This window comes from Erpetoichthys calabaricus, chromosome 1, assembly GCF_900747795.2.
Source record: "Erpetoichthys calabaricus chromosome 1, fErpCal1.3, whole genome shotgun sequence".
In the NCBI taxonomy this organism is placed as follows: domain Eukaryota; kingdom Metazoa; phylum Chordata; class Cladistia; order Polypteriformes; family Polypteridae; genus Erpetoichthys; species Erpetoichthys calabaricus.
This window is the reverse complement of record NC_041394.2, coordinates 176,620,444-176,645,821: the sequence shown is the minus strand read 5'-3', so window position 1 is coordinate 176,645,821 and position 25,378 is coordinate 176,620,444. Positions and strand designations below refer to the sequence as shown.

The window sequence follows — 25,378 nt, the reverse complement described above, 5'->3', positions numbered from 1 at the left end:
ACAATGTTGCACAACTTCATTGGATGATACAGCAGCTCCATCCTGACATGTTGAGCTCCTGCCACCTGCATTCAAGAGCATCGGCTCTGCTCCGCAACTGAAAGTACAAGATTATACGTGGTATTTTAACACCTTCTCTGCAATCTGGGGGTTCGGGAAAGGTGTAAGGCACCATCATCTGAGTGGATGCCTCTGGTGTAACGGGTCCACAGCTCACATCAAAAAGGCCACTTTTTAAATAAATAATCTCCGCACTCACAGCTTAGAGAGGGGGCATGGTATGTGTGGCCGAGTGGTTCCCGCGTGATGCGTGATGAGGACGTTCCTCGCTTAAGTGCACAGGTGAGGAGTCGTCCGCATCCGTAATTAATGCAGGGAGTTGCTAATTGCCACACCTGATCCACGTCCCTGTAATAAATAGAAGCGCAAGGCGGCTAGGAGAGAGAAGGAAAGAGGAAACAGAGGAGAGAAGAGGAAAGAGAGAGAATGGGAGGTTAAGGGAGAAGAAGGCTGGAGAACTGGGGAGCCGGTGCGGGCATGTGAGTGACCGACAGCAGACTCACTTGAGGAATGGCAGGCAGCTGGTAGGAGAGACCCGGAGGAGTTTGGCCAACTCTCGGAGGAGGCAGATTGAAGTGGTCGCTCCAGCTGAGCAATTGGGAGGACACACAATGTTTATCAGTCACATCTTGGATGACTTGTACTTTAATGTAACTGCTTATGGTTAACAAAATTCAGCTTCTTTCATTGTAAATGACCTTATTACAATGTGAGTGTAGTAAAGTGCTCTGGTTATGTTAGCAGAACTGGACACTGCTGCAAATCGACTTATTATGTTGGAAAAAATTTTTTTTCTTTTGGATGTAAATCCATACCATACAAAAACTAGATGTACTGCCTGGCGGGTCTGTTAATGACTTCCTGCACATCTGGCATGATGGGAGGAAAACTGCACTGAGAAATCCCTGACCTCTTGGCTAATTATTGAAGAAGTAGCAATGGTAGCCGATATAAATAAGTAAAAATGTATTTTTAAAGTTCCCATTAGAGACAAAAGTAACAAAGTGCAAAAAATTAAAATAAAGAAATAAAATGAAATATCAAAGTAGCATAAAATACAAAGACAATATAAACGTCACCCACGGGTGGCAAAACTACCCAAATGTCGTGCGACTAGCGATGAACAATGATAACAGGAAAGGGGTTAAACAGCACTTGATCGGGAACATTTCTTAGAAAAACAAAGAGCAATTATTGTTCAATGCATCATCATTAATTTGATGGTGCATGGTTCATAGGTACAGAAGTCCGACCACATTTGTATCAAGCAGTCTGATTAAAATTAGAGGCACACTCAGCTCCTTAAGTATTTATGTATGTTTGAATTCTTGTGTTGGAGGAGTAGTCGTGATCTTTATCATCCCAAAATAGTCCACTCATTCTCAGACTTTATTTAATCTGACTTTACTGCTTGCCTGGAGTGAGCAGCCCCTTTCATCGACTGAAAACGGCAGCCTCCTTTTACCCATACAGACTAAATGTTGTTCATGTTTGAGACAACTTGTATTCAACACGTCCTCTGCCATCGACTTGTTCGCTATTGTTTGCTAAAGTCCCCCATTCAGCTGTGCGTTTTCATTCTCGAAGGTGCCTGGCCACTCTTCGCCTCCCGGTGACCTCCTGGCTGGGGTGGCGCTCTGAGGGCGTGGCGCTGGCTCTTTAAAAATCTCCGCAGCCACTGAACGACTTTTTTTTTTTTCCTTTGGACTGCCGGCTTGTGTGAGTGCCGAGAGGATATGTCCAGCATCACTCCGGTTAGATCGCCCACACTGCAGTCAAACAAGATGAAGAAGGAAGAATCTTTCTTGGGAAAACTCGGGGGCACGTTGGTCAGGAAGAAAAGGGCCAAGGAAGGTGAGTGCGGGCGTCTATATAATCCAAACTGCGAGTAGCCGCCTAGTCCTGGGAGTGCGGTTAGAAGAGACGGGCGGTGATGTTGATTAAAGTAACTGCGGCATTTGAATACTGGCATAAGATAGGGCGAAACGAGCGATTGATTACACATTGCTTTTATAATAAACACTCCTATTCTAGACTTAACGGTTTTAAAGGGCTTGGATTCGCCAGGTACATTCACCTGGCGCTCGTCACTCAAATTTGTTTTAACTCCTTCGGTGCTGTCATGCGAACGTCGATAAAATGGACTGCGACATATCGGTGTGTTTTACGTTCTGAACCGGAACAAAATATATGGATGGATGGCGTGGCGGGGAAATGAGCATTGATGTCAAGCGGGCAGGGAACAAAGTGGCTGGTGACGTGCAGGTGTGGCCCGCACAGAGACGTGGATTCTGTTTTTTGAGTGCGGGGCGGAGCCGAGTCCGCACTGCTTTTGCACGTGTACGTGGGACCGCCACGGTTGTCATTGGATTCGAGCGGCATCGCGCTCGCCGTTGCTTCCCAGAGTCGTCGTGTGCGGTCGCGCAGTGATTGCCTTTGTTTTCTTTCTTCTCACTCACGTGGGTTTGTTTGCTGCGCGCCGCATCGGCACGCGTGTACTGCTCCTCTCTGCCTGTTAGCGCTGTGCAGTGTTCACTCCCTATCGCCGCTGTTCATCCAGGCAGTAGCCGTAAGTATTGCAATATATGCGCAGATAATGTCCGGCGCATTAACTGTGTTATGTCGGGAGATATTCTTAATGACTTACGTGGCTGCCTCAGCGGAGACAAGGGAGGAGTGTCATGGTTTCGTTATGTAGAGTAAACAGGGGGTCGCCTAGTCTGGCCAATGTTTATTTTGTCACCAAAACCATAGATTGGCCAAAGATCGTCTGGAATGGATAGCAGCTGGTCATTTCGAACACTTTCCAAATAAGGCTCTTCAGAGGGGGAGTTGGCTTGTCGGACTGCTGGAATCCGCCTCCGGGGGCTTTAGATACAAGTACAAAACAAACGTGTGCAAACAGTTGGAAGTGTCAAGTTTCATTTCCCCAAAGTCCTGGGGTGACCGAAAATAAGTAAGCCTAATGATGTGACTAAGTGTCTATTTTTACTTTTATGAATGTGTGAAACAACAGGAGCTGTGGTCAGATTTACATCATTGGCCAAGAAAACCGATTTTAAAATCTTAAAGCTGTCTTTTGCCACTTTATGGTTGATTATAATGAAATCATCACTTGAAAAATGTATTCTCCATCATCATAAATTTTGTAGTAAGTAGTCTGGAGCACAAGCCATATCTGAGATAAACAAGGGTGAGGTGGGGGTAGTCTTTTGCAGTGACCTTTCACAGAAACTGTGTGATCTGCAACTCCATAAGTGGGATTTGTTCAAAGACCCACAGTTTGACCCACAGTAGATCCGAAGCAATGTCAGTATTCACTGATTACGGTGTTAAAGTGTCAATATGGGTCCGAAGTCATGATTATTTCTGATATGCTTGACCAATATGATAATGTGACAGAACAGTGCTCAACGAATGGAAGGTGCTGGATTAAACTGTACCCATGCTTTCATTTTTTACCAAGAATTCTGGTGAAAATAATATCAGTTAAAGTAACTGTAGCTGTTAACACCTGCTTGGCATCTCTGCCTGGCGCACCCTTCAACTGTGCACTTTGGCCAGATACATACTCAACAGCCAGGAGCCATCATTCATCAATGTTTCGCTCCTTACCCTGGTACATCTGCTGGTGGTGAAACAGTGGCACAGATGTCTCCCTGCCAACCCCTGCCGCTGATCTTTGTGTCTGATGTTCGCACCATTGGCTCTTGTCTTTCCTCCTGAGCCATAACCAAAAACCACCCTTCTCTGCTTCCTTCACCAGTTGTTTTCCTGCTCTGTTGTCGCTTAATTCCAATAACTTCCCATGATTTTGAGCTGAAGGCACATGCAGATAAATCTACGGCATTCTACCACAACAGGGCAAGTGATGGATCTTCAACTGGCCTCCCTGCATTCGGCAGCCAGCTTGAAATATTTGGGCAGCTTCTACTGCCTTCTACCATGGTATATCAAGTTCAACAAGGAGTACCATTTTGGTAATAGTCAACTATACCACTGTGTCTGGCTGCAGATATGATGTGAAGATCTCTTGTGGGATCTGGACTTGTCATCTGAGATTGACTGTCATCTTCCACTCCTTGCAAGGTATAAGGAGCCATGTTAGATAGATAGATAGATAGATACTTTATTAATCCAATGGGAAATTCACATTCTAGATAGATACTTTATTAATTCCCAAGGGGAAATTCACATACTCCAGCAGCAGCATACTGTTACTGATAAAGAAACAATATTAAATTAAAGAGTGATAAAAATGCAGGTAAAACAGACAATAACTTTGTATAATGTTAACGTTTACCTCCCCCGGGTGGAGTTGAAGAGTTGCATAGTGTGGGGGAGGAACGATCTCCTCAGTCTGTCAGTGGAGGCAGGACAGTGACAGCAGTCTGTCGCTGAAGCTGGCTCCTCTGTCTGGAGATGACACTGTTTTAGTGACACATGTTAGGGCTGGTTTATACCTCACATGACGTGTGCATCTGCGGATGCTACTGCCACGCAAGCTGTGTACTGTTTATACTTGCACACTTACATTGAGTAAATCTGGAGAATTCCACTGGAAGTCAGTACGAGATATCATCACGATGAGAAAACAATGGTATCGCTATGTTGTGAATTACTTGAAACATTAATTAAATTCGGGACACCTTTCCCCAGTATCTCTAAAAAGGATGGATGTTTAATGATTACATCAATCAATCCAGGGACGTGCCCATTCCAGCAAGTATCAGGCACAAGGCAAAAACAATCCCTGGATGAGGCATCAGCTCATCCATCGCAAGGTACATACAAGCACACACTTACAGTAGCATCATTTTAGCATCACCAAACCCCCTATCCTGCATGTCCTTGGAAGGAAACTGGAACACACTGTGGAAAACCACCAGGAAAACATGCAAACTCCATGCAGGGAACACCAGGGACATGCTAACGCTCTCCCACCGCACCGCCACCGCATGTGTAATTATTAACTACCAGTAACAGCGCACTGCATGATAGCGTGCAGTGAATACACTTGACTTCAATATTCCTAGTTTTCATACTTGTTTTCTGTACATGTAGCATTCGTTTGCTCAGAGGTTGATGTGCTTGCATCTTCCTGAGCAGCTCTTCTTTTCTCCACCCTAGCAGCCTGCTTCTTCTCTTCTTTCATTGGCATCTTTTTGGATTAAAACTGATTAAGTCAGTGTTTGTGTTGCAATTACTTATGTTTTCCTTAATTTTTCACTTAAGCTGGCACTTAAATCATTCTTGAGGGAAATTGAAGACTTAAGATATGAAGATGTAGGGGAAGTGACGGCGAAGGTGGTAGGGATGAGAACGGCGCCCGTATGCATGCGCCACCCTGTTGGCTGCTGCTGGGAATTGATTCTAAAATAAAATTAAAAATAAAAAGAGGAATAAACTTGGAGGTCAATTATTGCCCCAAAAGCAGACAGTAGACATCATGTAGTATATGTGTACCAGATCTCAGGTCAATAGATCAAACGGTTTGTGAGCTACAAGTGATTTAAAATCCTAGACAGACAAACGGACAGCCACAGTAGTGTATTATATAAGAAGATATTTATTATTTAAATTATGTTAAAGATTTATCTGTGAAACGTAACATATACTTTAACACATTTCATCATGAAAGTGATATCAAGTATAAATCTAAGGATTCTGAATGTGCTGGAATATCATAAATGTAATGTGTTCTTTGTGGCAATTGCTACCTGCCACAGCTGTCCATGCAGGAGGAAGCCTCCGAAGCATGTAGTTAACAAATGGGTCGGTTTGAAGATGATGTTTACGATGGTCTACTTTAATGACAAAATAAACTGTAGGATTAAAGTGGAAATTTCATGGTTAAAGTCAAAATTTCCACTTTAATCACAATATAGACCCTTTTTTCATCGTGTCCTTAATTTTATTTGGCTTCTGTCCATTCTGATGCTGTTGTGAAGGTGAAAAAAAAGACAGCACAGGAGATGGTACGTGAGACCTTTAAAATAGATTAGATAATTGAATAGATAGATAATTGAATACATTTGTATGTCATCATTTTGCTTCACAACATCGAACCATTCATCAAATATTGAAAAATGCACGTTGATCCTGTAGGATCCGCAAAGTGGCTTGTTGTCACATGTTGATAGTAGATAGACTGTAACGTCACATTCCAACATGAACACACTGCAACCCCCCACCCGATTTTTGGTTGGTATTGCAACTTGCACACATGTCACGTTAATTTCTGAGCACATACTTGGAGGACGTGTCAAGTGAATACTGGGAACCCATGGCAGCCATGATGCATGTGCCTGAGCGTTCTAAGCATGAAGTATAAATGCAGAAGTGAAGGAAATCAGTAGCCATAAAGCAAATATAGGTGTGCCATTGTCATCAGGACAGCACATCCAGTTCATTGGGCAGTGATGAGAGAATTGAAGGCACTAGTACTCAGAGATATTGAAGTAATGCCTCCAGTTCATTAGGCAGTGGGGAGAGAACTGAAGGCATTACTTCAGTATCTCGGAGTACTGTAGTGCCTTCAATTCTCTCATCACTGCCTAATGAACTGGATGTGCTGTCCTGATGACAATGGCACACCTATATTTGCTTCATGGCTACTGATTTCTGGCTGTATTCCTCAGGACTTGGTCATGTTGCCAACTGTAATGTCTCTTTTATAGCACAGGCTTACAACCTGTGAGGATGTGTTGGAGGCATTTGGGGTATTGTAGAGGGAGCAGCTGTTTTCAGTACCAAACCACTATTGTAAGTTGCAAGGACATGATAGGGTCTCATAGGTGGATCTTGTTAGAAAGCTGAACTAAGCTTGTAGGCTTCTCCACAGATCAGACCAACTAATTGGCCTGTTAGCAATGGATTCCCTTGTTGTTTAGCTCCCTTGGGAACCTTGTGACACTGCCTTGACCTTGCACTATTCCTCCTCCATTTTTGTCACCAGTGCCACAATCAGATCCTCCTCCTCCATTTTACTAGTCCAGAACCAGAGCAGTGGAGCCTCTTCCCATCCCCGTCCTGAATGTCCTGTTTGTGTCCTGCCTATGGCTTCCTCATGTTGAAGGCTGCAGCAACACCACTTGAACCTTTCACTTATGGCCAGTATGTAGTTGAGCATGTTCACTCCCGATGAGCTGGTCATTAGACTCATTCCGCTCCATGACCAGCCTTGTGTTTTCTCACTTGTACCCCAGTCTGTTGGATCACAATGGTAGCTGCAAGGCATTTCTCCCAAAGAGTCCCATTTAAGGCAAACATCACGGCCACCCTAGCCATTTCCAGATGAACAAGTTAGCTTTCCCATACATTCTGTTTGCTGTTGATAGGGAGATCTCATGCTACTTCAGAGGCCACATCACCCTGTGGTACAGAATGTACTAATGACACCACCCTTTGTACTTCTTGTTGAGCTGGCTTTGATCTATTCTGGCTTTTAGTCTGTCTGCCAGACCATCTGAAAATTGTTTCAACATTGCTTTGCTCTTCTGCTTGTCTGGAAGTTCTGTGATATTCTGCCTTCCCAGGCTTTGAATGGGGGATTCTTTCACTTCCTGAGAAGATTGTTTTTTTTTTTTTTGTTTGTTTCTGACTACTTTCCTAATGGATAGGCTCTTTGACTTGGACAGTTTTATAATATAAAAATACAGTAATCTATCAAGTCTTTCCAGGGGCATCTTAAAAGGTACAACCCAGACAAATATCATGCTCACCTCAAAGCTAAAGAGGAAAAGAGTGGATTCATTTGGCCACAGTTATTTTATTGGTTGAACTGTTATTTAAGTAAATGAATACATTATTTCAGTACTTTTGCTACTTTGAAGCAATGGTTCGTAGAAATAGAGACAAAATGAAAAGTATACAAGATGATAGTGAGACCAGCAAAGTTATATACTGTAGTGCAGACACTTGGAACAACTAAAAGGAAGCCTGAAAGAGTAGTTCAAGAGGTGAAAATACAATGATGGATGAGTAGGGTGACTGAAATGGGTTGAGTAATAAATGGGTACATTTGTGGAAGCTTAAAGGTGAAAGATGGAGAGAAGACTGTAGTGGCCTGGGTATATATGGAGACAAGAGGAAAATGGTGAGGTAAGGAGAGATTGAGTTGTCAGGAGAAAGTTGGACAGGGAGACCAAAAAGTAGGTGGAAGGATGTGTTAGAGAAGAATATGCTGGAGTTTAAGTGTAATAAGGAGATGATTGGAAAGAGAATGCAGTGGAAACGAGATAGGGAGAGATCTACCTTCATTATGGTGACCCTTGACAAGGAAAAAGAGGAAAAGAAAAATCAATCCTTCCATTCTTTTCAGACAGTGAAAGAAAAATTAATTGCTTCTATATTATAGATACACGACTCAGTTTTTAGTTGAACACCACACTATGAATAATGTAGGAGTAAAGTTGTCTTTATTTTTTTTCTGAAATTAAACTAAATGACAAAAGTAATACATGTTTAAGAAAAGAAAATCTAACTAGTCTGATCTAATTTGAATTGTTAGTTTATTATAGAAACTTGCTTTAGTTTGCAGAAAAAATAACAATATCAGAACCAACAGATATGATACTGGAAAAATTGATTATAGGCATTTGTAAGTTAGCATATCCCTAATTTGATTGGATAGCTTTTGTATTATCCAGTCTGTTAGAATTAAAGAAACTTTTTTTGTTGGCTCAAGCAGAGGGTAACCCAATTATCTGCCTACTCATACATTTTCTGACCCTGCTTATCCAAGTCACTGAAGGCAAGACTGGAGTTAACCCTGGACCCAGGACCAGATCAATTGTATGGCACATTAATATACTGGAGACAAATATAGAGGTACTGGTTATTAAAAGGATGAGAGTAGTATTTTATAAGTCAAAGTTACTTCTTCACAATCAAGGTGAATATAAATTTGCCATGTTAAACTATGCTCTAAAGTGAAGCATTTTTCATAAATTTAAAAAAAATATCTTGCCTGTTATGTTTTAAAATGGAAGTCATGGGGCATAGGCCCAAACATAAAAGCAAAAGCCTGAAATTTACAGAATGTTCTTTTTTTTTTTTTTAAACTAAGGGTCTCATCATGTATTGCTCCTGTGACATGAGATTGCACACACATTGTAAAATAATACATCTCCATCTTTTAGGAAGGGTAACAAACAAAAAAATATATTTTTGTAAGATACAGCTATTTTAAAAGGAGACGGGCTCTGCACTTAACCTCGCTACTCATCTTCCTTTATGGAAAACTTTCATTCCTGTGGCATGGTTTTCTCTAACATATCCATTTCATCTTGCCACTGTAATAATTGACTTTATTAAATGTTGCTGCCCAGGGGTGAATTGCTGTCTCTGTTCTATAGACTGTTAGACAATAATCACTGAAAAAAATGTCCCACTTAAAATCACTCACAGTATTTCACTACATGTGACGAACAAGATCCTAGACAAATTTAAAAAGACATGTTGGTGTTAGTTACTGTAGAAATTCGTGAGTTAATGTCTTGAGTTAATGTCTACCGAGATCAAACAGTGAAAGATACAGGATGAGTCAAAATTATGTTAACATTTGGATGGTGGAAACAATTTATTCACAAAACATACTTCATATGTGCAAGATGATTTACCTGAATGTCTCAACCTAATCGCCATCATGTTCAACTCACAAAAACCAATGAGCAACAGTATCATTTAAAGCCCGGACACACATTTTATGGGGAACAGATGATACCACAGTCTGTATTCTGTCCTTCAGGTCATTGATATCACAAACTTTCCTGCTGTACACGTGCTCTTTCACCGTACCCCATAACCATAAATCACAGGGTGTCAAATCGGGAATGTGAAGGCCATGGTAATGGTCCACCATGACCTACCCGGTGGTCAAGGTAAAAAACATCCATTAGTGTTAACATAATTTTGACTCGCCCTGTATTTTACTCACTCAAAAATGTCCTCTGCTATAATCTTATTATCACATCTTCAACAAAAGTGACTCTGCATGCTCTATAAAATTCGATAATTGGACTGGGGTGCTTAAGTCTGTTTGACTATGGTTTAGCTCTATTGCATAATCTGTCCTGTTCATTTCTCCACTATTTTTTACCATGCATATGGCATGCCGTGGAAAGTATGTAATGCTGAGTGTTGATTTAAACTGTGAACTGAGTATCAACAAGCAGGTGACCTTGGCTTTTCAAAAATCTAAGGTTTTGATTAAAAAAAAAAAAGTAGTGTGATCAGTTTAGTTATTTATTGTCCTGTGTACAAAATACTGTATAGTAGAACTCTTTGTGTTTCATTCTTGAGCAGTAGGCACCACAACACTGTCCCTTATATTATTTGTATTCCAAGTTGTATATGCCCAGTTATTCTTTCTGAATTTCTGTGAAGCACTTTGAGCATGGGAAAGGCACCATATAAATAAAATGTGTTCTTATTAGTTTGAATCTCACGCCATAAGTTCTGTAAAATAAAACTACACAGAATGTAATGGGTGAAAAGCAGCTCCTGGCACAGTCACCCACCCCAAAGTTTTTTTTGATTCAATTTCATTTGAAGTGATATAATCATCTTTGATGTGCTTTGTTTGCTCTTTATTTTCACAAAAACACTATGTGTATCTTTAATTGATTTCATTTGTAGACCAATTAACATATAAATAATGAACTTGTATTTCTTCTACAAATTTGACTGGAAACTCCTAAGAAAGCACTGAAATGGGAAGATGAAATGTCACTTGTCTGAGCTCCAAAAACTCTCATAGCATTAGGCCCTGACTCCCTATGGCCATTATTGTATTAATTGGTTTCATTCAACGAATAGGGAAGTTAATCCATTTAATCTTCAATAATTACATTTTCCTTCACTCTGAAAGTTAGTTGTTTAGTCCATATTCTTTCAGAAAAGAGATTCAGCATGGGTAAGCATTGCTTTCTTTGGAATAAACTATGAAATTTTGAAAAGCACATACCATACATATACCTCTGTGCTCAATGGGACTCCTCTTAATGAGTCTCAATTTACAGTCCGTACATAGGCATGGGTCCTCAAAATCCCAGGCTTCCCTTTTTTGTTTTCCACCTAAATTAATCTAGAATTGGCATAATAGCAGGTGAAACCCTAAAAAAATTAACAGATGGCCCTCTTGGAAAATTGTTGGGAAGGGTAAGGTATAAAAGTGTTCCATGTAGTGACCAAAGCCCTAGACAACATCTTAGGATCTGCAGGAATCTCTTGCCTTGGTGAATGCGACTTCATCCTCAGACGCTGTGCAAAAATATTGTAAATAATGGGATGTGTGTGGTGCATTTCAGCAGGTTATCAGGTGGCAATATGTACTCATATGTTCTTCATGCTTAAGGCTAAAGTGCCAAAACCCTGACACCAATAAGAGGAGATTTACCTACATTGTTACAGTTTATTGTGTACTGGAAAGAGCTAGATCCAATGAATAAACACTGGAATGTGTTGTCACAGGAGTATTTCACCCATACAGATACAGAGGAAGCACAATGTTAAACACTTATGGTATAGGGAAGGACAACATGATCTGAAGGCAATTTTACTTCTAGTAATAGTGCTTGCCCAAAAATAACATTTAAGCCATCAATGACAAACTAACTTGATCCAATTTTCACCTAACTGTCCATCATATATTATCTGTTTCAATAAAATATATAAAGAGAAAAGCGAAGGTGAGAGAAATATGCTTCTTTCCTGGTTCATAAAACATTTGGATGGTGCTCAGAGACAATGAAAAATCAATAGTTTCTGAAATGTCAGGTGTGCTGAATGAAAACAATAATATTATGAAATGTGTTTAATTAACAGCAAGAATTGGCTTTTAATTAAAAAATTGAATGGAGAGAAATGGCTGCCTTCCAGAGTTTGAGAGCCCAATTCAGCTGGTCGTAGTGGTGGTAGTAGTAGTAATAGTAATGTATAGGCCTGAGTAAAAATATAGATTTTTTCCGATTGTCATTTTTTGTTTTCACGATTCAATATCAATTCTTGAAGTCATCGATTTCTTGAATATCTATACTGCTATATTGGTATATGTAGATTTTTACTTATCTTTGGTTTTTGCCATCTGATCCATTAGATGTTGCTAATGCGCCTCTTAAGGAATTTTTACAGAAAAAGCACTTTACTACCTCACATAAAATTGTGTGTTCTCCTTAACAGAAATCCGCACCTTCAACACTTAAATTAGATGTGTGGATTTACTATGGGTCCAAACAATGCGTTGATAAAGATCAACTGATTAAAAGCAAAGCCATGTGTAAGCTGTGCAACTCAGAAGTTAAATATTGTTGTAACATAACAAATTTGGGAAATCATTTATCCCTATGTCAACCAGAAACCTAATCTCAGTCAACATCCAAATGAGTAGAGCATTAACAATCTACACTGGTAGTAGTGTTTTAGCTCCAAGCTTCTATTTGATTTGCCTCTTGCCCAAAAAGTAACAATCTATAGTAGTTTTTAATCCGTAAAGATATGAGACCCTACACAGTTGTTGAAAACTAGGGCTTTCGACAAGTGATATAGGGTTTGAAACTGCGGTAATGCTATACAAACCAGAAAGTAAATGAGTGAAGTTATTGTATCTAGACTTTATGAAGATCTTAAGCAAAGCATTGCCATATCTCTCAGGTCATTGGAAATAATAGCCCCATCTTGTGACATCTGGACATCCAGGACAGAATATTCCTATATTAAAATCACGTCACTATATTAATAATACCAGGGCACCTGTGGAGGATATGTTGTAGACCAGAGCACTGCATGCCAGTCACATCAGGACCGACCTTGCTACCTACACACAGAGCTACTGAAATGGCTGGCTGTAGTTCCAAAAACCTTTCTAGCATTTCCAACATGCTGTTCCGTCACATGGCCATGTCAATCACAAGTTTGTGTGTTGGCAAATCCCATAAACATTTCTACTATTTAAGTATGTGGCAAGCTGTACTGCTATGGTGGAAAACGTTTGGAATCGCATGCTGCTATGAAAATTCCAACAATTCTCTGCTTGCTTGGCAGGGTGGTGGGATGCATTGCAAAGAGAGCATGTGTGTGAAGTAGCTCCATAAGCAGTACCACACGGATCATATTAGTGGTGTTGTTAGTTACGATGACTGGTTCTTTGTGTTTTGTTACATTTATCCAACACCGCTGTCAACATGCATCAGATCTTGATCCTTGTTTTAAAATCCTTCCTTTTAGGCAGAGGAAGGAACTGTGAGGGCACATTTTCTAGACTGATTAACGCAACTGAATATATGTTTAACTTGTGGAATTATAGAAAGACATGAGTCTTCCTGCTGTATCATTAATTTCAACTAATTCAAGATTATTTTAAATGTCCAATAGGGGAATAAGTTTGACTAACAGTTTAGTTGAAGGGTGCCTACGTGGAGATTCATAACCCGCAAATAGACTACTGAATAACATATTTATTATTTAAGTAGCAATATTTGATGATTTTATAATATTATTCGCAAGATGTTTTATAAAGTGCAGTGCTATGAAAAAGTAAACTTTCAGTAATCTCTAAAAAAAAGTCAGCACTTCAAATATACCAGTGCATGCCAATTCAATCAAGATAAAATTGCTCTTGAATTAAATCGGGACATTTTGAATCAAAATCAAATTGGGATATCCATGCTAATACCTAGCCCTAGTAATGTAATGATTTGGAGATGTTAGCTGAAAGGTATATATCTTTCTTAAAAAAATATATATATATAAAAGTGTGCAAAATTTGCCAACATTTCACTGGGGGTCCCTTCTATCTAGCAGTTGGTTTTATTTGAATAACTGATAACACTAGCTGAAAAATCTTCAAAAAGTGAATGGAATCAAATTATTTTCCACTGCAGTGTAAAACCTTCCCACAGAGAGCAGAACAATATTGCATAACAAATGACTGTAACCTTCCACTATTTTCATATCCTAAAATCAGTTTTACATTATAACACCTGCCTGGATGGTCAACTCCTATTGTTTAAACCACATTTTATAAAGTGTAGTTGTTCAGTATTGCTACTCATTTTATAAGAGTGGATAAATTTTGTTCAGCAATGAGAATTAACTGCACAGATTCACAAAATATGCAAAAAATGGCCAGGGTGGTATTGTATGTTGTTTAAGTTCAGCACTATTTTTATGTGATACCTAGTACTTTAAATTAATAATTTGTGGTTAGAAAATAATGGAGTACCTTATTGTGTTACAAATTACTTAACATTTAATAGTTTCTTATATATCTTATACTATGTCCTATAACTATTTCTGTTAAAAATACTTTATATTTCATTAGCATCATATAACTGGCCCTGAAGAACAGACTATGGTTTCAAAACACATTTGCTCTTATCATGGGGCATATACAGTATAGGGAATTTGTGGTGATTTCTTGGAGATCTTTTTGATCATGGTTACACAACAAGTGAAGTAAATTTCTTTGAACTATTGACAGATACTGTAAGGTTGACATTTCTGACTTGGGAATGACTGAAAAGAAAAACAAGGAAAGGACTATAGTGATTCCAAAGGACTATAGTAATTGCAAGAATAAAAAAAAATTGCTTTGTTCATGGACTCTCAAATCTCCTTTTTAGTGTATTGTCTAAGCGTGCAATGTTCTAGGCAGACTTAAATTTTGTGTGGGTATCTCTTATTACATTAAAATCATGCATGTATTAATTAACTGGTTAAATCCCACTGCACTTTCAAAGAAAACAAGGTTTTTTGTGTTCCAAGTTTATGCCATTATAATATTATTTGAGAAATAAAAATACATGATTCATGTATGTTGTGAGACTGCAATGTTGCGACCAATCAACTGTCAGTTTTGTGAGTTAAGTGACTGAGATAATGTGCTTTTTTCATAGAGCGCCATACACAGCTGCAGTAAGAGAATAGAGGCTTCATATGAACATGGTGACAGTTGTGTGTCCAACCGTTAGTTTTCACTTTACAGCTCAGCATTGCTTGGAGTCAATGCCTTGGTTGAAAGACAGGATCCAGTTTTGGATGGGCTGCCACCCTCTTATACACATGTCTACACATCATTCCGGAATAACTAATATTGGCTATTAGGTTTTTATAACCAAGTAAGTGTAACTAGCTTGCATATTGTTCTGAGCTCATTTTTGTAATCTTGTCCTGTTATATTTGTGTCCAAATAGTATCAAGGATGATGTTTACTCAATTATGTATGTTAATATGTTTTGTAAGTTGCTTTGGATAAAATCATCTGCTAAATAAATATATGTAAAGATAAAAATTTAATAAGTAAATGTTTCAATTTTCACACTGGCCAGACGTTCATTAGGTAAATCTCTCTAATCATGTGGCATGCAGTAGAAGTGTATATACATGTATTCTGAAAGACACGCAATTAGTAGGCCTTCTGAAAGGAAATGCTGAATTCCTGAAAATAAAATCAGTAACTCCTAAATGTTTTTTGGACTTTTTTAAATCAAGCACATGAAGCACATAAAACTGGGGGGAAGTGCTATGCTGTGTTCAGTTACAACTAATTTCTGCATTTTCAGTAACTCCAGATGAATGATTAATCCTGGATTAATACACAGGCACAAACAATAGCTAAGTCTGATCAGTTATGTGAAGTAACTTGAAAACAACAGAACAAAAGCTGTTTTATAGGAATGCTGAAATATTAATAAATTGATAAGTTTGTTTCATAAAAGTCCCAGCCTTAAATCTACAAATCTAAACAGGTTAGATAAGGTACATTGAGTACTGAGAAAAGCGCTATATAAATGTAATGAATTATTATTATTATTACATATGGTATAACGTTCATGTGCTTTCAGTAACTAAGTTAACTGATAATAAAAGTTTAAAGTTACTTTACAACACGAGTAAAAATGGAGCCTAAGTAGGCTTGTGGTGGCTCAATAGTTTTAATAGACAGCAGATTCCAATTCAAGTGATGAAAAAATGAAATTTGTTGATGTGTGTTACTGGTATAGGGTCTGCAAATAACTGTTGTTCAGTTTTCTTAAGCATAACATTTCTGAAAGTATACCCAATAGAGTAGTACTCAGTAATTGGCGTATAAAATTAAATATTATTATAAAGCAGCATTAATAAGAACCCAGTAAAAAATTATGGTAAAAACCTGAAAGAGTGCTAATAAAAATATGCAGAAAATAAAGGTGATGGAAAATGAGCCTTTTAAAGTCTGGGCACACAGGTGCTTCAGATTGGGGTTCTTCTCCTTCACTGCTGTCATTACTTTTTGCTCTCATGCTCTTCCATACCTGCCTGATCTGCCTTTTTTGCTCAGCATGCACCCCAAACTTAAATGCCTAACTTTGCTTCAAATTAACAATGATTACAAGAATAATCAGTAAGCGCTTGCCTTTCTCAAGCTTTTTGTCCATTTGGATCCTAATTACCCCAGGACTAATAAATTTACAACATGTATTTGTAAGAATTTATTTTTTAAGATTCTAAGGAATGATCTAAAAGATACAAGGTTCAAGACAGTAAAAATACAGAATTTAAAATCAATCTATAATTGATGTGTCATTAAAAGTATACACAGTGTGACAGATAGAGGACACTGTCGTCCTCTTGAACCCTCGGGCAATATGCCAGACACCAGGTAAAAGTCAAAATATAATTTATTTGAACAATAAACAGTGCACAAAGCACTCTCCACTCCACATTACTCATAAATCAATAATACAATAATCACAATCCTCCACTCCCAGATGCGTTGCCACCCTTCCACCCAGCTCAGCTCAACGCTCTGGTGTTTCACTGTCCTTTTTATAGTCCTTGACCCGGAAGCATTTCACCTTCTCTGTCCATGTGACCTGGAACACTTCTGGGTCAGATAAAAAATCCTTCTTTTCTTCACCCAGGAAGCACATCGTTCCCTTTGTCCACGTGACTCTGACGTACTTCCTGGGCGTAAGGCAAATAGTCTCTGTGCCTCCCTGCAGCATCCTCTAGCGGGTCCCAAGGTATCCAACAGGGCTGAGAATAAAAATTACATTGTCCAGTATTCCCTGCTGGCATTCGGGGCACCTCCATGGTGCACGAAAGGCTCCACCTGTCGGCCTGGGGGTATTGGCCGGGATGAAAGGCCGGCCACATATCACAACAGAGTGTTTAAAATGAGATTAAAGAGTCCAGAGCTTAAAAAGTTTAAAGAGACTCTGTTTAAATAAATGTCAAAAGGTACAGGTTTTCTAATTTCTGGCTGTTTACTCAGGTGACTTTATTACTGGCAGGTTAATTACTGTTAGTTCACACATTGCACATTTTGACTTCTTTTTACAGTCCATTTTTTCATTATTGATTTAAAGGACAGTTTTGAGCATTAAAAACTTCATATGGCTTATTTTTGTACCAATACACCCAACTACTTTTTAATTTTTTAATTTGGACAAGTCAGATTCATTTTGGAACAAAATGTAATAATTAATATTAATATTAATTAAAACAGAGTAATTCATTAAAATTGTCTAAATAGGTAATAACTTGGAAAAGTGCTAAATTTATGTATAACAGAAATACCAAAAGTTATAATTACCTTAAAGATTGTAATTCCATTCTGAAGATACATGAATGCAAACGTGGTTCTTCAAGTATAGATAACCGCAATGCATGGTCAGTCTGTTGTGTTTTATACCACAAAATAATTAGCACAGCGCAAATTGTAATCCTGTTCTGTCCTGTCCTTGCTATTAGTGGCCACTGTGGTCCTTGTTACATGCCCAGAGGTTCTGATCTTTTGCTCGCAGATCAACTGCAGTTTCAATTTCTAAACCCATCCTATGTTTATATCTGTTAGGGCAGCTTCACCTTTCCCCTGTATTCAATTCATGCAAACCGTATTTAGCTGCAAGTTGATAACATCAGTTCATTGCAGTAATCGTCTGCAGATAATATTAGTTCAGCCAGTTCAGTCTAATATATGCTTATATGATTGCCTTCCCTTTTTCATTTATTTCCGGACAAGTGACTTTTTTTCATCTATGGTTAACTTAGCTAAAGCAGCAGGAGAAGGCGCTGTTGTGTGAGCTGCTTGCGTGAGTACACAATCTCTCCTGCGTATGACTTCCTGCATTGGGCCAGGCAAGTAAAAACGGATAATAAATTGAAACCATAGTCTACTTTGTAGCTGAAGTCTAACAGAACATTTCTCTCTTTTAAGATAGACGAGTTTGCATATTCACCAATGATATGAAATTTTTCAACATAAGTGGTCCACAGATGACCAAACAGACAGGTAAGATGTAACGCATCAGTGGTTTGTGAAATTTGAAATTTTGAATTAATTTGATTTGTTCAGTAAATATCACTCTTCAAAAGTGGTATTAACCAGCTAATGTCTCCAAACATTTATGCAAACATAAATCTCACAGCAGCAAATGCCAGGAACTTGACAAATTGTGTATAATATACACACACATACATAAACTTCATTATATATGTAAATAAAATGCAGAGTTCTCTCACTTATCAACAATTATTTTTCTTTTAGCTAAAAAGCCGGCATTTGGCAGGATTGTACATCTAGGACAGTTGGTATCTGCAAAGGAAATATATTTCAATATATTAATATTCAGTAGTAAAACCTTGACAACAAAAGAAAAACAAAATACTGTAGAATCTTAAAAATGCTTTGACTGATTTGAGTTATGTTATAGAATAAAGAAAATTGGCCAACCTTTGTTGTTTTTTTTTTTTTATTTGTCAGTATTTATTAATAATATGCTATCCTAGCATACATGTTTTGCACTCAGAAGGGGCTTTATGCAAATGGATGCAGCAGAAGTGAATGATGGGCCACACAAACAATAGCACTAACCAAATAGGGTGGATGGAAGGACAACAGACGAAGGGACAGTGTCCTGGACAGGAAAAAAAAGGCATGTACAACCAGGTGTGAAATGGAAGGAGAAAGGTGGCAAAGCTCAAGAGAGGGTGCCAGGCATTGTGGTTGTGTGAGTAGGGGAAGAGCGAGAACTAGAGGTAGAAATGGTGTCCTTAGTTCCAAGACAAGCTATGAGCAAAGGCTTCAGTTTACAGTCATATGACAAAGTTTGGGAACCCGATCAGCCTGCATAATAATTTACTCTACTTTCAACAAAAAAGATAACAGTGGTGTCTTTCATTTCCTAGGAACATCTGAGTTACTCGGGTGTTTTCTGAACAAAGATGTTTAGTGAAGCAGTATTTAGTTGTATGCAATTAAATCAAATGTGAAAAACTAGCTGTGCAAAAATTTGGGTCCCCTTGTAATTTTGCTGATTTGAATGCATGTAACTGCTCAATACTGATTACTTGCAACACCAAATTGGTGGGATTAGCTGGTTAAGGCTTGAACTTCATAGACAGGTGTGTCCAATCATGAGAAAAGGTATTTAAGGTGGTCAATTGCAAGTTGTGCTTCCCTTTGACTCTCCTCTGAAGTGTGACAATATGGGATCCTCAAAGCAACTCTCAAAAGATCTGAAAACAAAGATTGTTCAGTATCATGGTTTAGGGGAAGGCTACAAAAAGCTATCTCAGAGGTTTAAACTTTCAGTTTCAACTGTAAGGAATGTAATCAGGAAATGGAAGGCCACAGGCACGGTTGCTGTTAAACCCAGGTCTGGCAGGCCAAGAAAAATACAGGAGCCGCATATGCGCAGGATTGTGAGAATGGTTACAGACAACCCACAGATCACCTCCAAAGACCTGCAAGAACATCTTGCTGCAGATGGTGTATCTGTACATCATTCTACAATTCAGCGCAATTTGCAAAAAGAACATCTGTATGGCAGTGTGATGAGAAAGAAGTCCTTTCTGCACTCACGCCACAAACTGTCGCTTGTTGTATGCAAATGCTCATTTAGACAAGCCGGATTCATTTTGGAACAAAGTGCTTTGGACTGATCAGACAAAAATTGAGTTATTTGGTCATAAGAATGGTGGAATAAGAACACCGCATTCCTGCTACTTACTGTCCAATTTGGTGGAGGTTCCATCATGCTGTGGGGCTGTGTGGCTAGTTCAGGGACTCGGGCCCTTGTTAAAGTCGAGGGTTGAATGAATTCAACCCATTATCAACCAATTCTTCACGATAATTTTCAAGCATCAGTCACAAAGTTGAAGTTAAGCAGGGGTTCGATATTCCAACAAGACATTGATCCAAAACACAATTCGAAAAATACAAAGGCATTCATGCAGAGGGGGAAATACAATGTTCTGGAATGGCCATCACAGTCCCCTGACTTGAATATCATCGAAAATCTATGGGATGATTTGAAGCAGGCTGTCCATGCTCGGCAGCCATCAAATTTAACTGAACTGGAGAGATTTTGTATGGAAGAATAGTCAAAAATTCCTCCATCCAGAATCCAGACACTCATTAAAGGCTATAGGATGCGTCTAGAGGCTGTTATATTTACAAAAGGAGGCTCAACTAAGTATTGATGTAATATCTCTGTTGAGGTGTCCAAATTTATGCACCTGTCTAATTTTGTTGTTATACATATTGCATATTTTCTGTTAATCCAATAAACTTAATGTCACGTCTGCGTACTTTGAAAAGGGATCCCCACCCCCAACCTCCAAAATCTTCTACATTTACAAGGCTGTTGGCAGCTTTCCAATTTTTACTTATACATTTGCATCTGTGGACCAAAAAGGGGACTATGTATAACTGAAGAAAAACATGGAAAGAAATTCTTGACTGGATGACATAAACAAATAAAAATCGTGAACATCTAATAGTGATAATAATATATACTCCGATTTCACATTATTCCTACTGATTGTCCATTTCAGTTACAAAGAATGCACTTGCCTGTAAAGTTGTGTTTTGCAATGACCATCAATAAAAGCCAAGTCACAGGGAAAAGCATCAAGTAATCTAATGCAGGAATGTTTTATTCCTGGATATTTGTGTATAGCATGTTCAAGATTAAGCAACATTAGTGACCTAATAATAATATTATTAGTTTTGACTAATGCCTTTATCCAAAGTCTTTATCCACTTATTATGCCTTTATCCACTTATTTAAGATACAATTGGTTATATTTTTTTTTTTTGTTTTTCCAATTGGTGCACCGGCTGGTGAAGTGACTTGCTTATGCTCACATAGTGTCAATAGTGGGATCTGAACCCACAACCTCAGGGTTTGAATTCCTAAGTCCCACCACTAACTACAATGCCTGGCAATAATATTACAAATATTGTGTACTGAAATATACTTATTTAGTAAGTTAATTCTTCTGATACATGCAATTGATCCTGGTACTACAACCCCAAATCAGAAAAAGTTGGGACAGTGTGGAAAATGTGAATAAAAAAAGAAAAAAGCAAGTTATAAATTCTCCTCAAATTTTATTTCATTGCAGACAGAACAAAACAAAATAATTCATGTTTTGTTTTGTCAACATTATTTGATTTGTAAATAAATATCCATTCTTGCCATTCAGGCTTGCAACACATTCCAAAAAAAGTTGGGATGGGGGCAATTAAAGGGTAGTAATGAGGTATAATAACTAAATAATGATGTGATTTGAAACTGGTGATGTTAACAGGTGATTGCAATCATGATTTGGTACAAAAGCAGCATCGAGGAAAGGCCTACTCCTTTAGGAGCAAAGATGGGCAGAGGATCGCCAGTTTGCCACCAAGTGCGGGCAAAAATCTTTGAAATGATGAAGAAAAACGTTTCTCAAAGACAGATAGGAAGAGATTTGGGCATTTCTCCCTCTACAGTGCATAACATAGTGAAAAGAATCAGGGAATCTGGAGAAATTACCGTGCGCAAAGGCCAAGGGCGCAAGCCTAAACTGAATGGCCGTGATCTCCGAGCCCTCAGACGGCACTGCATTAAAAACCGTCATTCATCAATAAATGATATAACTGCATGGGCTCAGGACTACTTCAGGAAGTCACTCTCAAGCACTACAGTACGTAGTTACATTAGGAAATGCCAGCTAAAACTGTACTGTGCCAAAAGGAAGCCCTACATAAATAGTGTCCAGAAGCGCCGTCGACTTCTCTGGGCTCGGAGGCATCTGGGATGGTCCATTGTGCAGTGGAAACGTGTATTGTGGTCAGACGAATCGGTTTTTCACATCTTTTTTGGAAGAAATGGACGCCGTGTGCTACGGACCAAAGAGGAAAAGGACCATCCAGACTGTTACCAGATACAAGTCCAAAAGCCAGGGTCTGTCATGGTATGGGGTTGTGTTAGTGCCTTCGGCAAAGGTAACTTGCACTTCTGCGATGGCACCATCAATGCTGAGAAGTATATCTCAGTTTTGGAGGAACAAATGCTGCCTTCAAGACGACGTCTTTTCCAGGGACGCCCATGCTTATTTCAGCAAGACAATGCCAAACCACATACTGCGCGCATAACAAAGGCATGGCTGCGTAAGAAGAGGGTGTGGATGCTTGACTGGCCTGCCTGCAGCCCTGATTTGTCTCCTATAGAGAATGTTTTGCGCATTTTGAAACGAAAAATTCGTCAACGAAGACCCCGTACTGTTGCACACCTAAAACGTTGTTTGCAGGAAGAATGGGACAAACTAACACCTGCAACACTTAGTCACTTGATTTCTTCAATGCCTAAACGTCTTTTAAGTGTTGTTAAAAGACAGGGGAACTGTACAAAGTGGTAAATGCTGTACTGTCCCAACTTTTTTTTTTAAATGTGTTGCAAGCCTGAATGGCAAGAATGGATATTTATTTACAAATCAAATGATGTTGACAAAAAAAAAACATGAATTATTTTGTGTTCATACTGTCTGCAATGAAATAAAATTTGAGGAGAATTTATAACTTGCTTTTTTCTTTTTTTATTCACATTTTCCACACTGTCCCAACTTTTACTGATTTGGGGTTGTATAATAGAGGCCTGTTGCCTTATGAAAATTATACAGTTAGTAATATAATATTTTAAGTTTTATTTTTAGTATTGATTTTAAGCAGTATTTTTCAGTTTTCAATTAGAGAAAGTAAATAAATTTAGCACATGTAAATGCATTTTTTGTATATATTAAGATTTAATCAGGTAGTCATGGTACGCCCAATGCTGATATCTCCCCACTCACCCCAAATCTATAGCTCCCAATCCACTAAGATCTTACTACGCCAATAATATTAAATTTATTATTACATTGTTGTGAAAGCCCTGCCTCAGTCGTACATAAAATTAAATTGACAGTGGTTTCTGTTGTCACTGAAACACTTAAATTTAACAGATACACATCTGATATTTTTAGAATATCCAATTGCTTCTTAATTTGCTGTAAGATATAAGGTGTACATGAGGTTGTGAAATATTTTAAAGTTTATTTTATTCAAGAGTTGTGGTGTAGGGGCTTAAATCACAAGACTGGTTTTTCAAACTTTGACTCAAACATACTGTGTATCACTGAGTAAGTTGTGCTCTAGCTGTTTAATAAAAAATTAACCAATCATAATGAATACTGACTCTGACTCTAGGTTATCTGGAATAAAGGCATCATGAAAATATACTATAATAATAATGGGCAGAACACATTTTAATACATTGTGTCTCTTTCTACTGTAATTGTCCATGTCAATGCAAACGAAGTAATGTGGTAAACACTAATATGGTTGTCTGCAGAAGTTCAGTATTCATGCAGTGTGGCTGTCTAATTCTTCCCATCAACCTCTTTTGTGTTTTCTTTGCTTTTTCAGTTACCTGAGCTAGTTAGGTTGATGCCAACTCATAGTTTAATCTGAGCTATGTTAATACTCTTCAACTTGGTAATAAACATGCTGGTATATCTTCAATATGGAATGAAGCCTGTGTGACAAGAGCAAAACAGATGATTTTAAGGAGAACATTCTGAATGCCAAGGGGTGATTGTATAGGAGTTACTTGCAATTTCTTGTTGTTGTTGTTGTTATTATTATCATTATTTCAGTAGGACTAAGCGTTTTGTTTGTAATTTATGTAAGCACCATTTTGCACAAAACACATACTTGTGACACGTCTATAGCGCTGTTAGTCAGGGGTGTTTTTTTAATGCTATAAGGAACTGATATGTGCATCTGCAGTGGGTAGGAACCTGTACATCAGAATGATGCTTCTAGTGACTTGTCACATTTATAAGACAGCAGATTTGAATGAGGTTAGCCTAATGTGGTATGTATGCTAGAATATTTAAATGCCTTCAGTGTGGATGTGAGATGACTTGTCATATTATAACTTTGTTTGTAAAGATTTGAGGAGGTATGGCCAGGAATTTCTGAGGTTGTAAGTACAAATGACTAGTCACTATAGGAGTAATCCACCCATGGAGCTCTCCTTCAGCTGTTCTTTGATTATACAGAGTTGAGAGCAGAGGGATCAAGAAATTTATAAAATATTTATTGATTCTAGGATCTTCTTGAGACATCAGTTGAAATGTGAGCTCAGTTCTGAAAGGTACCAACATTGCATATTTTACTACCATGCCATGTAGTTTCCTTTACCAGGTCCTGATTCTTCATTACTGTTTTGTAATAATTATTCCATGAAAAGAAAATGCACAGAAGTGAAAGAAGACTGGCTAGTTTAACACTGAGCTGTAGCTCTGTGCTGTTACTGTTAGGCAGTTATAGTAAGCAGGAAATGCAATCTAGTGCTGATCTGATTGTGTGCTGTGAGCAGTCCGAAAAGTTTACATTTCTGTTAATAATTAGTGATAATTTACTTCCTGAAAGACCAGGGGCAGGAATAGAGAGCAGATGGAAATCTGGATGGCTTTGAATAAGATGAAATATACATGGCCTTATGACCCAAAAAGATGTGAAGTCTAGATTGAGGTAATGAGGAGGAGCTAGGCACACTGTGATCATGACTCTTTTAGAGCAAGGAGATGCTTTCTCATTTTGCTAAAGAGAAACATTTTGCTAGTGGTGTTTAGTCCTATTAGATATTAATCGCAGTTACCGTTGCAGATTAAAACCATCTTCCTTGTACTTGCTGAAATGATCAGTGGCTCACTTTGAAGCCTAATTCTATAAGCCTGGAAGAGACTTTACACATAGAGGCTGGTGTGTGCCATGATATGAACTTTATTTTAAAAAAAAAAAAAAAAAAAAAAAATTAAATACTTATGAGGTTTATTCCAGTGATTTGGTAATAAAGAAACAAAATTTTGTGTTTTTTCACTTAAACCAACAGTAAACTAGTACAGTGGAACCTCGGTTTGCAAGCATAATTTGTTCCGGAAACATGCTCGCAGTCCAAAGCACTTGTGTATCAAAGTGAATTTCCCCATAAGAAATAATGGAAATTCAGATGATTCGTTC

General features: G+C 38.4%; 1 protein-coding gene across 1 annotated transcript in view; it reads left to right on the top strand.

Moving 5' to 3' along the window:
- Positions 1–1,652: 1,652 nt before the first annotated feature.
- parvb (parvin, beta) overlaps positions 1,653–25,378 on the top strand; it is a 107,072-nt gene continuing 83,346 nt past the window's right edge. Inside the window, exon 1 of the mRNA XM_028808985.2 lies at positions 1,653–1,914. Within this exon, the coding sequence (XP_028664818.1) occupies positions 1,797–1,914 (118 nt within the window). The 5' untranslated portion in view covers positions 1,653–1,796. The remainder of the gene's footprint in view (positions 1,915–25,378) is intronic.